Genomic DNA, 15,378 nt, shown 5'->3' with positions numbered 1-15,378 from the left:
CCCCCCCCTGAATCCACCATTGCTATAATTTTTATTTGTTCATAATATATTGGTCAAATCCAAAAATATTGAGCAGTTAGAGTTATTCTCTTTTTATAACGACAATTTGGTTTCTCAGCTATGATCATTATATTGGTGCCTGCCCGTGAGAAACGGTTTTTATCAAACAATCATTTATGGATGTGTGATGTCTGTTTGATATTATATTTCCATTAATAATTTATAGGAGCAACTTGGCTATGTGGTCATGAGCCTTAATGGAAAATCGAACGGTGTACTGTATGTAGGTATCCTTGTTCAGTCAAGCCACAGCCCTACATTCGTTCACACCCGGATAGAGAATTATTTGAGCACCGTTGAGGTAAGCTGACCAGACTGGTTTTGCCTAAACATCAATTTATTTTCTGATGGGTATCTACTAATATTGAAATGAATCTGTGGTTTTGTACAGGAATTATTGAACGATCTTTCCGAAGACGATTTTTCCAGGAACAAAGACTCGCTATCCATAAAACTGGCAGAGAAGCCGAAGGGCCAGAGCGAGCAAGCGGCCGTCTTCAGGTCGGAAATCAAAAATCAATACTACAATTTCAATCGAGCGGAGATCGAAGTAGAAGAGTTAAGATCGATCACCAAAAGCGATATTATCGACTTTTACAACGTGAGGCGTACCTACAGCGCAATAATTTAATTCCATAATGCTATATATATACTTGCAGCTGCGTGTGACTTAGTATGTGAATTTGATTATAGGAAAAAATCAGTCGCACCGGGTCAAAAAGGCGCAAGTTGGCTGTACACATTAAATCATCAATGGACGATGCGATCGATAAACTTAAGTCCAACAGCAATTCTCTAGCGAACAAATACTCATTAGCGACCATGAACGTATGCAATGTTGTATTCTATAATATATTTTTATTTTATAACGGGAAAATAAAAATATTATCTTCTTCCAGGTCCAAAAAATTAAGGATATAATCGAATTCAAGAAGAGTCATCGGCTGTATCCAGTGCCAAAGTCGTTTATACCCATTGAAACCACTTCAATAAAGTATAAAACAGTATTACTTTTTATTACAGTTTTATTTTAAAGTGATTTTATGACGATTTTACTATTTTTAAATTACAGGCATTTTCATATTTAACTAATTAATAACTTATGTAGGTATATAATCAGATTTTCAAACAATATTCTATTTAAGGATATAATTTTGAAAATAAAAATAAGGATAATTCTCCAATACAAGAAAATACTAAATAGGTAGTAAAATCTAGTAGCTAATAATTAATGAAATATGATAGGTAATTATCTGAAGACATGGCTCGGAAATTAACTCTCAGAATTAATAAATATAGATATAGGTACTTTTGAAATTTAAATATCATCAAATGGCCGTGAAAAAAAGTATATTATTTTTCGTTCCATCTTCACGTCATTAGTACAAAAATAAACCTATAATATCTGTATTATACTAGGTAGGTATCTGTTTATTTTAAGTAAAAAAAAAAATAGAGTACTCTAAGCTGACTATAGCGAGTATTATGTTCGTAACCTTTTAATGACCATATTATTTGTATTTCAGATTGTTAAATGATGATCCAGATATTTTATACTATGGAATATCGCATGGACGACGCAGAAACGAATTTTCATCATTGTAGGTGCCGTATATAGTTATATCTGCAGCTTACAGTATAACAATAATAATATATACTCCAGTCACATAATATATTCTACTCAAACGGTACTCGTTCTTGTGACTTGTCACCCTGTCAACAAGCCAAGCATGTGTACATTTTTCATTAAATACCTAGTTAAACAATTTACTCTTATATAATAGTACCTATAGTACCTACCCATATAGTTAATATCTAGTAATTAAAATGCATAATTGTTATAGGAAATAGTAGTATAGAGACATAGTAAGTAGTTGTAGGTAGTAGCTATATAAATTATTGTCATATTGGTAATAATTATTATTTAGGAGTGTAAGAAGTTAGTAGTATAATTATTAATATTGTATGGTACTTATTTGGTGACGTATAACTATGGACAGAAAGTCTCTCCCGGTGGATGAGGTAACTAATAATAGAGAGAATACGGGACGAGATGAGACACTAAATGTGTAACTCGCTGTAGTATATTAAATTTTTAGAAAAATTCTGAATTTATGTACCATTTACAAGTCAATGTTCCTTAAAATTGTTCACTTAAAAATATTTAAAAATATTATGCAAAAAAAAAAAAATGGAATTTGTCCAATCTTAATCGCACCATAGGATAAGATGAGACATACAAATGCCCAATAGATTTTCAAATATATCAACATTGGAACTTATTTTTAAGAATTTAAAAAAAAACACAAATATAAGTAATTAGCAAACATATTTTATTTTATACCCAGACTTTGGCAATACTTTAACAGACCCCACATGAGTTGTCTCATTATGCCCCAGATAGATATATATGGAGATATATTTTCTAACATTCGCTTATGCCCCGCAGTATAGTTAGTACTTATGTCACCGAAAAGTACCTTTATCAGTAGACTAGTTTAGTATGTAAAAAATAATACTTATAGTATATTATATTATAGTTTAGAGATAAGGTAGTTAATATTAGTTATATATAATTTTAAAGTGTCTCGCTTTGCGTTTACCCTCGTGCTTACCCGTATTCACTAATAATTAAGCTGCTTGTGTGCGTCATTCACATGCCTAGGCATATGTACTGCATAATTAGAACACCTGATGAAAATCTACAATAAATATTAAACGTTGAAAATATATAAATAAATCATAGTAACTACATTTTGAGGATCAAGATAACTAATGGTTATATTTTGAGATAACGTTAAAAAAAAAAATTAAAACGGTGTTCGGAAATGTATGTAGTAAATATAGGTACGCATAAATAGGTACAAATTCAAATATAACACAATAATATAATATGAATAACGTCAACATTTAAAAAAAAAAAATTATAATGAGTAACGATAAACGATATTCGATAACAATCACTAGAAAGAAACGTAAAATGTTATTATTTTTCCTTGAAAAAAGAACTCGTTCCAGGAATCCGTTCCTTTTGGAACTCATTCCTTCCAAACACTGGACTCCAGGTACCTATATACCTATATACATATGTATTACGTACCTATATTTTATTTTACAAAAATAAGGTGGATACAACGAAAAAATTAATTTTATCTTCATAGTTTATAGTTATTATGATTCGAATACAAATTTGGGAGAATATACAATATTTAAATGTTAGGAAATAGGCCATTGCATCAATAAATATCATGAGACACATATTTTGTATTTTTGTATCAAATTAAATATACCTATTATAGATATTTCAAAATTCAAATAATATGTAAATTCATACACTTCCGAGTTCTGAAAATTATTATAAAGACTTTTATAGAATACCTATATATAATACCTTTATACATTATACATAGTTCTCAAATATGCCAAGACAATTTCAAAACCATAGTAACCAAAAAAACATTATATAGGTACCTAAGTACTCAAAAAAAAGGGTCAAACATAGTGAGACACTACTACTAAGTATAATATTATAATATAGAAAATATTTTGTGATTTAACACATTCGTAGACAGCGCGTACGATTTTACATTTAAAAATTTTCCTTTCATTTTAGAAACAGCCTTATATTATTATAATATAATATTATAAGTACACTGGTACTTATATATTATACATTATAGTGTCAGTATTCGATACCTAGGTACTCGACGTTCTCATGAGTACCTATTGTCGTTTATTATTTTTTCACGTTTTAAGTACCTTAATGTTAAAGTAGGTACTAGGTAGTAATTATTACAATAGCATACGATATTGATACGAACCGATTATCAAAGTGTATAGTAAAAAATTAGAAACGCACTGCATAGTGCACAAATTTGTAGTCAGCGATTACGCAAACAAGCCTTGAAACATTTTTACTGGTAAATTATAATACCTGTATGCAATACATGGGTTAAAAGAAATGATCATATCAGTTATTTTTTTTAGTTTGGGCATGTCGAAGAATGTGTGAACAAAATTTTAACCATTTTCACCATTATCCAAAAAAAATTTTTTTAATATCAGAATATTAGTAATGATTGAATTTTTTTAAAAATAATAATAAATAATACAATTTTTTTATTCAAACTTTTTTTGAGCCTAATTATTAGATAGGCACCTATATAATAATCGAATAACTACCACTGCCACTTATTTATCAATTCTAATACAGACAATAATAATTATTTAAATAGATAGACTATTGAGTAAAGCAGTATTATATAATAATAATTATAACTATATAATATTATAACAATAGGTATCTAAATTTTATGAGAAAACAAAAAAAACAATTCGTTTAATTTAATTTGTTATTAATAAAAAAATATTAAATAAATAAATAATAATAATAATAATAATAAAAACAATACCTAAACGTGTCCGAATTAATTACACTAAAGTTCAAACATAAGCCACGATAAGTTAAAATATCAGCACCTATTGACCTAAATACTGATGAATTTTTTATACATATTTTTTACATGCACTCATAGTCAAAATCATTTTAGTTTTTCTGTTGTTATGTGTTATACGAATGTGTTAAACTGTGTTTAAATGGGCACTAAAAAAATTTACATAATTAAGTAAAGTATGATTAATTAGTTATTAATATTATTAAATTATGGACAAACTTGGCAACGACGTGCATAATGATTTTACTGCATTTATAATATAATTTCTTTCAATTAATATTAAATGTTACCTACTTAATTGAAATCAATCATGTTTGTTTCTCATTATTTTTTTTTTTAACATGACCTCACAACTTCCTATAATCATAATGTAACAGTATATATTTTATATTAATATATTATTATGTAAATAAAATACTACCTATCTCCGTAACTGTATATTATACGGACGGATGGAAGAACCCATTCTTGTAAGTATGTGACTATAATATTAAGGAGCCCGGTGACGGTTTTTCAAATTTTCCACAATTCTATAAAATTTGAAAATTTTATTTATATTTTAGTTGCCACCAAAATTATAATACTTTTCTATTAATCTACGGCCCGATAGGTACCTATTTATGGGGGGGGAGACTTCACAGGAATAATTCTCAAGCCTTGTAGCATTGTCGGAAATTGATAATTATTTTTTTTTTTTTATCAAAAAGAATAAGACGTTTCTACGGACCACATTTAATTCTGATTTTTATTTTATTTCAAACAATGGTGTAGTTTAATTTGTAAAAAAAGCTTGAAGACATGTTATAAAGTTTGAAATAAAAAAAATAAAAAACGAAGTTCAATTCGGCCTGTAGAATAATACCCTCTATTATTTAGAAAAAAATTTATAAAATTTGGTTGATTCTACATAATAGAATCATTCCTGTAGAACGTATTTTTGTGGACAAAATTACAGTGGCACTGGGTTCCTTAATTATTATTATTTAACATATTATCGAAGCGTAGGATGGATTGCAAAATTGTCGTTTTTAAGGAGTTCGATATAGGCAACATAAAGTGCACACTAGAGCAATGTGATATTATCGAGCGTCGGCTCCTATAATTATATAATACTGCACTGGGATTAAATGATGCAAAAATTAAACGGAAAATTATCCCTATTTTAAGAGGTATAATGTTGTAATTTTTCGTATTATACACAAACCCATATGGGAGTGGCCTCATATTATATAATATATTTCTAACCTCACGTAGTCCAGTTAAAATGCTTAAATATACCTAATACAATTACATAACAATATACCATTGGACATATTTGTTAAAAATTTTAAATTATCAAATATCTACTGATCTACCTACGGCCATAAGTCTACAATAGATGAACTATTTTTTCAGCCATTGAAAAAACTTAAAAAATATTATTTGATATCGGATTAAAAAAAATATTTACATACTGTAATTCGTTATTAATTAAAATAAATAAGTAATGCAAGTTAAAAATCATCTCACGAGGTCAAGAATCATTTGGGTTATAATATTATTTTTGTCAAAAACCCAAATTTTCACTATAAAATATTAAAAAGATCTTTGACCGTGCAATGATGTTTTTTGAATACGAAAAAAGTTATTATTTATAATAATAATCATTACTAATCATATACTTTTTAAAAATATTATTAAAACAATAAAATAATATTCTAAATTAACGTTATTACTTGTTAATACTTATATAATATAAATTAAACTGAGATAGAATTGAGATATTCTTCATAATATAGATATCAATTTTAATAAAATTCGTCATCCTTTTTTTTTTTTTTTAAATAATTTTTATTGTATGTATAAGGGAGTCATTTTTTGTAGCAGTTTTCATTTTATTTTTCATTGTAATATTGTATGAAATATTAATTGGTTTTAATAAAATGTATGAAACATTATTTATTCTTGAAATTATAACATGGTTGATAAGACCAATGTGCAACTAATGACGAAATATATGCTGGAGCAACCAACATTGAGTTAAGTAGGCATCTGTTAAATAGTTTTATTCCTCGTTTTATTCTAATTAATATATTACAGCCTACAATTGGGACTTAGTTCAAATAAATCTGAATTTTTTAGAAAAAAACATTCCTAATAAATATGATAAAAAATTAGATTATCTTGAGTTGAGATAACAAAATACAATACAGGATTTTTTAAAAAGAGTTTAATACTTTGGCAATGCTGTTGAAACCTTGACTACTACAACCATTTGATAGTTAAAGTTAGTTATATCACAATCACAATTTTCAGTAGGTATTTTAATATGTTTTATATTGCTAAATAAACCCAAATATTTTTGTTTATGGCATGTATGGATTAGTGATTTTCAAAAATACATTCTACAACAATGCAGTAAAATCTATTGTTCTACTGCAAAAATGTTTAGTATTTCCAGAAAATAAACATTAAATGTTATTTAATCAAAACTAAATTGTACTAATTATTTTCCATCATAATTTACATCACATGCTAATGATAACCTAATATTTATTTTATGAACACAAAAACATTATTATAAATAATTCATCTTTTAATTTTTCTTTTTTTTTTAACAAATGATTTATAAAATATTTCCAAGGTGCATTTCAAAAAATATAATAATTTACTTATTTGTATAAACACATAAATGTATAGAAATTGCTTCTTGTAGAAAAACTTTTTTTATCTTACTAAAATTTAAAACAAAAATTACCCAATTGGCCAGAATTAAAATAATTTTAAAATTATAAATTAATTTTGCAGTTATAAAATCAGTTAACGAATTTCTTGACTGCAGCAACAACGTTTTTGGCACTAATGCCAAACAAGTCCAACAAAACATTAGATGGGCCAGAGCGAGGAATGGCAGTAACTGCAAGTTTCCTGACAATAATGTCTTTTTCTTCAGCAACAGCAGACAAAACTGCTTCACCCAAACCACCTAGATGACACATACAAAATAATAATAATACACTTACATTAATAATAGTTAATAATCAGTAAGCCAAATATTTATATATTATTTAAATCATAGGTAATACAATGGGTAGGCCATGAGTATATCAATAAAACATAACTGGTAACATTCCCAAACAAAGAAAAGAGATAGATATATATTTCATTTAACTCTGCAAAAAAATGATTTTTCTTCCATTGTTGTTAATATCAAGAAGTATAAAAATACTTTCTGAGTGAGACAAACAATTTGGGAACACTCGATAATGACTATCACCCATCCATTATTTATTATCTATGATTTAAATACATACCTTCTGCGTAATGATCTTCAACAGTGACAATTCTTCCACCACATTCTTTAGCGTTCTTAATGATTGTAGCAGCATCAATTGGCTTAATAGTGAATGGATCAAGAACACGGACACTAATGCCAGATTTTTCCAAATCTTCAGCAGCGCTTAATGCTTCATAGAGTGTTACACCAGCGCCAATTACTAACACTTTGTCTGAAGGGGAACTCTTGACAACTTTAGCTTTTCCAATCTAAAATTAATAATTTTATAGTTAATAAAATCAACATTAAATGTAGTATACCAACTACAAATACATTAAAAATATTATAAAGATAAATAATTATAATTATAATTACTTCAAAAACTTCATCATTTTTGTAAATAACAGCTGTGGCTGGTCTGGATGTTCGGATGAAACAAATGCCTTTTGTATTTGCTGCTAATTCAATGGAACGTTCGCAACTTACGGCATCAGCTGGATAAAACACGGTAGTGCCTGAAAAAAAAATACAAATTACATTGTTTAATATGCATTTTTTTAAACAGATTATTTATATGCCTTAGAAGAGTTTATTTTATTCTAAGGAACGTTTTATCTCTTGGAACACAAAAATAATTTAAGTGAGGTTTATTTTTTATAACCATAGAGAATAACACTAAATAAGCATCAGTAACCAAAACTATGTGAAAATAGACAATTCAGGTATGTTGTACATGATATTTGTTGAAATGTGTAAGTTACATATTTTTAAATTGGTTTGGTACGTTTATGCATAGGATAATAATGATAACTTTTAAAAATTACATTTTATAATTTGTTTGTTTACCTCACCGTTTACACATGATCCTCATATAAATACTAAATAATTAATATTGAAATATGAATTTTTTAATAGTGAAGAAATATTTTCAATCAACTTTTTATACCAAAATTATTTTAGCATGCTCGGAGCACAGAACTGTCCATACACAGTGTATTGTACATTTCAATTTGAATACTCTATTCAGATTAAGATTGAACCTCTTAAGGGCAAGTAGACTCTGCCGTCAATCACATTCTGACCTCCATGAGATCACCATGTGCTTTATCACTGGTTGACAATCATTGGCACTTGCCATCTTCGGTGCTGTGATGTACAGATGTTTAGTGGTAGGGATGCACTGCCGAGATGAGTTTTGGTTGGACGAGTGGTTCAATCTTAACCTGAATAAAGTATAGATTATGATATATAATTATTTATTATTTTACCTGGGACACTTCTGAACAAAGCGATGTCTTCAAGACCCATTTGACTTGGTCCATCTTCACCAATACTAATTCCACAATGTGAACCAACAAAGTTAACATTGGTCTGAGAAATGGCACCCATGCGAATCTATGTTTAATCAAATCAATATTTTATTTGTCAGTTCATTATTTCTAAATGTAAAAAAGTTAATACACACTTGATCAAAAGCTCTGGTGAAGAATGTAGCAAATGTAGAAACAAATGCAATTGTTCGGTCTCTGCATGCAGTTCCGATGGCAATTCCAACCATGTTTTGTTCAGCAATAAAACATTCAATATGTCTCTCTGGGTATTTCTATATAAATATAAAAAGAAAAATTTTAATAGAGTTTCGATTAAATTGTTTATTTTTAAAAACATACCACTTTAATTTTGTCAGAGAATGTAGAGTTTTTTGTGTCTGCATCTAATGCAATAACTCTATTGTTGTTTTCAGCGATTTTGGCCAAAGCTGTACCATATGCTACACGTGTTGCAATCTTTTCACCAAGGGTATAGTTGGGTGGAGATGATAAATGAACATTAGTAATATTTATGGCAGGCACATCAGCAATAGGTTTTGGTATATTAACTGGCATTTTTTTGTTTCTGATCTGGCCATTGATTTCCTATAAACAAAGATAAGTCTTATAGAATACTGTACTTAAAAATATAATAATAAATATTTTATCATAAGTGATTTACTATAGTAAAATATTATTAATCTTGCCAAAGAATAAATAATATATATTTCAAAAGATTGTTCAATTAATACTTAAATTATTACTATTATTATTAAAAATACTTATATTTAATCATGAAATTTATAAATATTTGTTTATGAAAAATATTAAGTACTTTAAAGCCCATAAAAATAAAAATTGATAAATACTTACTTCTAGAACTTTAACAGTTTTGTCATTCAATGGAGTGCCGTGCCATTTTTCAGCATCTTCAATATTGATAAAACCTTTGCCTTTGAATGTTTTTGCCAAAATAGCTGTAGGTTTTCCTTTTGTTATTGAAGCTTCATGGAAAGCCTATATAAAAAAAGAGCATAAAAAAAAGTTACAACTTTAAAAATAGTTAAATTACTTTGGTTAATTCTTCAATATCATGTCCGTCAACAACAATAGCATTAAGACCAAAAGCTGTCACTCTTTGTCTATAGACTTCCATGTCATGCTGTAAAGGCGTTGGTCCTGATTGACCCAGGCGATTGATGTCGAATATTACCACTAAGTTATCCAAGTTGTAAACCGATGCAAAATTCAAAGCTTCCCAAACTGAACCTTCCGCACTCTCGCCGTCACCCAACAAACAAAAAGTCCTGTTGAAAATCAATTATGTAAGATTTTAAAGTACACTTATAAGTAAATAGGCATAGTTTATAAATTGTAAATTTTAATCTTAACCCTTTTTGGCAATTTACACAACCAGTATAGACAAGCATTATTAATTAAAATTTATGTTATATAGTGAACTGATATTAGTCATTTATTTTTCTTATGGAAGGAAGCCAATAGATGGCAGAACATATTTTATTCCCTCGAATAATTTCTCAGCAGGTTACCAATTGGTGACCCCTGCTATTGGACATAAGAAAAAATCGCAAAACATTAATTGACGTGTTTACTTTTCGAAAGGGTTAGGTTAAAATATACATGTTATTTAGGATAGTAAAAATATTACCGGTATGACGATTTGTCAAAATATTTTCCTACATAGGCCATTCCACAGGCAACTGAAAGACCTTGTCCAAGAGAGCCAGTACCAACATCAATGAAATTCAAACGTGGTGTAGGATGTCCTTCCAAATCACTATCAATTTTCCTTAAGTTGGTTAAATCAGAAACTGGAAACAAACCGGCTTCAGCCCAAGCTAAAAAAAAGGTAAGAATATTACATTAGTAAATTTTTAATGGTATTTATGATTATTTGATGAATATTATTACCTGCATACAAAATAGGAGCAGCATGTCCTTTAGACAATATAAATCTGTCATTAGCAGCATCTTTTGGAGATGATACTTTGTAACGCATTGTGTGGAAAAATAATACGGACATGATTTCTGCCATTGAAGCACATGATGTAGGATGGCTGTAAACATTTAAAAAAATTAATAATCTGTTTTATTTATAACTCGTATAATATCATAATATTATGTTGGTTATTACAAATTATGTAAATACAGTTGAGCTTCAATAATTTAAAAGTTGAAACAAAATTCCTCACAAAATTCTATTGTTTAGATAGGTATTAAGTTTTAAATTTTACAAATTGTCGTTGAAGTTCAACTTTATACTGTAGTACATAATATAATTTATATAATAATTTAATGTAAAAGTTAAAAATGGGGTTTAAAATAAGTAGATAGATAATCTACTTACATAGTGACACTTTTAACTAAGTTATTTTGTACCTCTATTCAAGAAAGAACAAAATAGATATAATATGGGTATTACATTATTTTTTCAAAATTAAATTCAAGGTATACCTCGAGGTATACCTATAATTAATTTATATTCAGTTAGGTATAAAAAGGTAGATTTAGAACAGTGGTTCCCAACCTTTTTACTACCACGGACCACCTCGACAATATTTTATAGGTTACGGACCACCTCAATTTTACAAAAACTAGGAAGACCTTTTTTTTTTACATTATGTAATATAAATTTATAAATAAATAATGTAATACACACGCGCTGTGCCATGGAATTGATGATAACGATTGTCGGTACATAATATTTCGACTGCCTCACTTTTACGAATTAGACGTTATATTATACAATAAGAATGAGTAACTGCTTTCTTCGTTGGAAGTCGAGAAAAAACAGTATAAATTTTGTATCACGCCCCTAAGGAAAAATGAAATATTTTTAAATTTTGTAGGTATGGCTCGCGGACCACCGATGGAAACCACTGATTTAAAAGAAGTAATGCTAACAGCAGTTCCGGTCTTTCCTGCGGTCTTCAAAAACATGAGAAAAAAGGTATTAGAAGGCAGATGTGTCATATAGTTTATGTTATATATAGAAAATGTATCTGTGTCTACACAGCCATTTGTTACCTTTGTCTTAAAGTGCATAACATAGAAAATTTACGCTCAGCAGAAAACATTTAGCTCAGTTAGTTTAAAAATTAGAGTGAATACAAAAAAGATTGAGAATAATATTTTTGAGAGAATGTCATATCGATTTTATATTTGATTGTTATTTGACTTTGTATTCGACTTTCAAAATAAACAAAAAAATGTTGTACATTAAAATTATATTTAAATTGTTTTGAGACAATATTTAAATTGTTTTGAGACAATATTTAAACAAATCGTTATGACATTCCCTCAAAAATATTCTCTATCTTTTTTGTAATGGGTGATTTTACTTTAAGATTACTTAAAAACATAGAAAAAATTATTCTGCGTAAATGCGTTTTGTCTATGTTGCGTGTGGGTCAGAGAGAAAACAAATAGTGCGCTGACATCCTCTTAAGTGTGAATATTCAACAAACGAGTGTTATTTTATTAATTATTTTGGATTTTTTTCAAAATAAATACCTATATAATTCAAGTGAATTAAGAATTGAATAAATACATTTTTTTTTAATAATTAAACTAGTATTATCCAAGTTTTTAAAAACCTTGTGAATTATTACCAAGTTTAAACGATTTACAAAATTAACACTGTAGATGAAATGGGTGGTAGCAAAATGAAAGAAACTAAAACTTAGTCGAAAACTATAGGTACCTAACCAATTAATTTAAACAAACTAAATACTTAGGATATTAAAAAAGGGGCCATCAACCATAGTGCATAGATAATGATACCTATTATAGTTATTCTTTGTAGGTACCTTATTTTTTTTGTAGATAGCATAAGACACTTATACTATAGGTAATTCGTAAACATATTTATAGGTACCTAACTAACATAATTTTATTCAGCTAATGTATAAAAAAAAAACTGTGTCACAAGCAATTATTAAAAAAAGTATGTAGCACCTACCTACCTAATTTTAATAAATTTATGACAAATGAAACAATTTATGTGACAGGTTGGTAAGATTTATTAATGTTGTAGGTAATATATTAAATTGTTGCACAATTATTAAACGGAACCACAATGTTATGTTCAACATTATTTTTATGGTACTCTTTCCAAATATATCTAAATTGTATCTAAATCTTCCTACCAACCTACCGGAGAATCTACCTATCAATGTATTTTTTTTAACTAAAAATTATTAGTTTATATTAGTTATTAATTATTTTTAGCAAAATAATTGCTCAAGTCTGTGTACCTATCTATTCCTCACATGTAAGGAATAATTAAAATAACTGTTAAGCCACTTAATATATCCTATTATAGCCTATCACTGCAGTACAAATAGGTACATAGGTACTATTTTTGTTTTTTGTATATATACCTAGGTATACAATTATTAAGAAGTAGGTAGGCAACTCAAAAAATAACAAAAATATTTTGAAAATAATACCTACTTTAAGTAAGCACCTTAAAAACTAGATACTAGATACATTTAAAACGATCAAGTAGGGATGGGTACCTATATTATATACCTACTTATGAGTTATTAATAGGTATACATGTATTCTCAAATGAATAAACAGACCCCTCTGTATAAACTAGTTAGGTATTTAAGTTTAACAGCCCGGAGTCTTCAATAAATATTTTATCTCACATGGCTGGAAAGGTTAGTGATTATTTATTAAAAGTAAATTTCCAGATAAATTTTAGTTAAATATTGGGAATCTTGGTATATGCTTAGGTAGTGTTTTTATTTAAAAAAATAGGTACCTATCAATAATTTTCTAGTGATTATGCAACTTGAGTGGTTTTTCGAGTTTTAAAAACATTAGAACACTATTTGTTTGGGCATAAGAACACAAAATAATTGTTCGTTTATCTTTGGCTGTATAGTCTATACAATAACAAGCTCGTGATGTAAGACGACGAAAAAAGCTGTTGACCAGAAAAGTGAAGGCTATGTTTCACTTTCACCGTCGACGCGGTCTAGGTGAGCCATAGCTATATATTATAAAACACCTGCGGCCTCCTGTCGGAGATCACGACAACGGGCGGCGGGGAAGTGAAAGGAAAACGCGGTCTTCGACTATAATATTATCTTATTATATTATATTATAATATTATATGATAATATAAAAGGGACGAAAATGCAATTAAAAATTCCTCGAGATTGGAAAACATTTACACTAACTATTGGCAATAAGTTCGACGAATCGCCATCGGAATAATAAGAATTAAAAAAACAGCCGCCGGCGTCTTACCCGGATTTCGAAGCATTGGTCGCCACGATCGAGTCGATCCTTAGCTTGTTGGCCAAATCCTTGAGCGTCTGCACGGATGACGCTTCCATTTTGTGGTAGTTTGCCATTTTGCGATGAGGTTTTTCTGTTCAGTGACGAATAATATTATGTACGTTACACGTGTTTTTGTCGTGCGACGGAGGCGGCGGTGAACCACTAGAACGACCGGTCAGGACAGCGGACGTGACGAAAATGAAACCGGTGCGATCGAACGGCAGCGGACGGAGTTATTAAGGTTATCTGAGAGTGCAGTGACGGCGGCGCAGCGGCGCGCGGCGGAAACGCGTCCGGAGAAGGTGAACGATAAGAAACAAAAAAAACCGAATTAATACCGTAAACCGTTCACGGCTTTTGGGTTATGGAAAGCCGGCGAAACACGATTTCGTCGATAACAAATAACGATATTGAATTATTCATTATGTAGGTACTCGATAACAGCGGTCAACGATTACAATACCACACGATATATTATCAAATATATATTTTTTTAATTATAATATTTGTATAGTTATCTGTATTCACGTTCGTTTAGGAACAAACTCCAAATTGCATGCGGTGCACACTGCGCGTCTGCGTGATGGGTTTCGTTGACGGGAGGTGGTGGGACGAGCAACAGGTGGTAGACACTGACAGTCGGACAACCGGGTCGGGCCGAACGTCTACGACGTTTGAATGCGTATGCATGTAGGTATATTGTAATTATTATTGGTGTTTGGTATTATACTTATACATTAGGTACCTACTGCTACAGCCTACAAGCCTACAACTACTGTATAATAATTAATAATGCGTAGCCAGTGACCGAACAGCTACTTCGTCAAAATTATAATAATTTTTGCCTAGTGGGCATAGACTGTTGAGTACTTGAGTGTTGAGTAAAATAACAAACGCCGACAAATAATATGAGTGACGGAATAGAAGAACGGATTTAGGGGAGGAGGCCTGTAATGTACAAAGGAACTTCCAAAATATTATA

The 15,378-nt window shown here is 29.2% G+C and overlaps 2 protein-coding genes across 2 annotated transcripts in view; one reads left to right on the top strand and one right to left on the bottom strand.

The window, feature by feature from the left end:
* Window positions 1-3,117, top strand: part of LOC100163575 (insulin-degrading enzyme-like) — a 5,536-nt gene extending 2,419 nt beyond the window's left edge. The window contains exons 4-8 of the mRNA XM_029487171.1: window positions 227-361; window positions 452-661; window positions 754-888; window positions 960-1,054; window positions 1,587-3,117. Coding sequence (XP_029343031.1) covers window positions 227-361; window positions 452-661; window positions 754-888; window positions 960-1,054; window positions 1,587-1,665 — 654 coding nt within the window. The 3' untranslated portion in view covers window positions 1,666-3,117. The remainder of the gene's footprint in view (window positions 1-226; window positions 362-451; window positions 662-753; window positions 889-959; window positions 1,055-1,586) is intronic.
* A 3,857-nt stretch (window positions 3,118-6,974) lies between these two features.
* Window positions 6,975-14,837, bottom strand: LOC100161442 (transketolase-like protein 2). The gene is made up of 11 exons (XM_001944755.4): window positions 14,364-14,837; window positions 11,013-11,158; window positions 10,750-10,939; window positions 10,153-10,387; window positions 9,954-10,097; window positions 9,441-9,686; window positions 9,236-9,373; window positions 9,039-9,165; window positions 8,146-8,285; window positions 7,808-8,039; window positions 6,975-7,479 (listed from the first exon to the last, which is right to left on the bottom strand). Exons 1-11 carry the CDS (start codon window positions 14,468-14,470, stop codon window positions 7,310-7,312), a joined length of 1,875 nt encoding a protein of 624 aa, XP_001944790.2. The 5' UTR covers window positions 14,471-14,837; the 3' UTR covers window positions 6,975-7,309.
* Between the last annotated feature and the right edge of the window lie 541 nt (window positions 14,838-15,378).

This window comes from Acyrthosiphon pisum, chromosome X, assembly GCF_005508785.2.
Source record: "Acyrthosiphon pisum isolate AL4f chromosome X, pea_aphid_22Mar2018_4r6ur, whole genome shotgun sequence".
Lineage (NCBI taxonomy): Eukaryota > Metazoa > Arthropoda > Insecta > Hemiptera > Aphididae > Acyrthosiphon > Acyrthosiphon pisum.
Note: the sequence above shows the minus strand (reverse complement) of the source record. Positions and strands in the feature narration are given on the sequence as shown.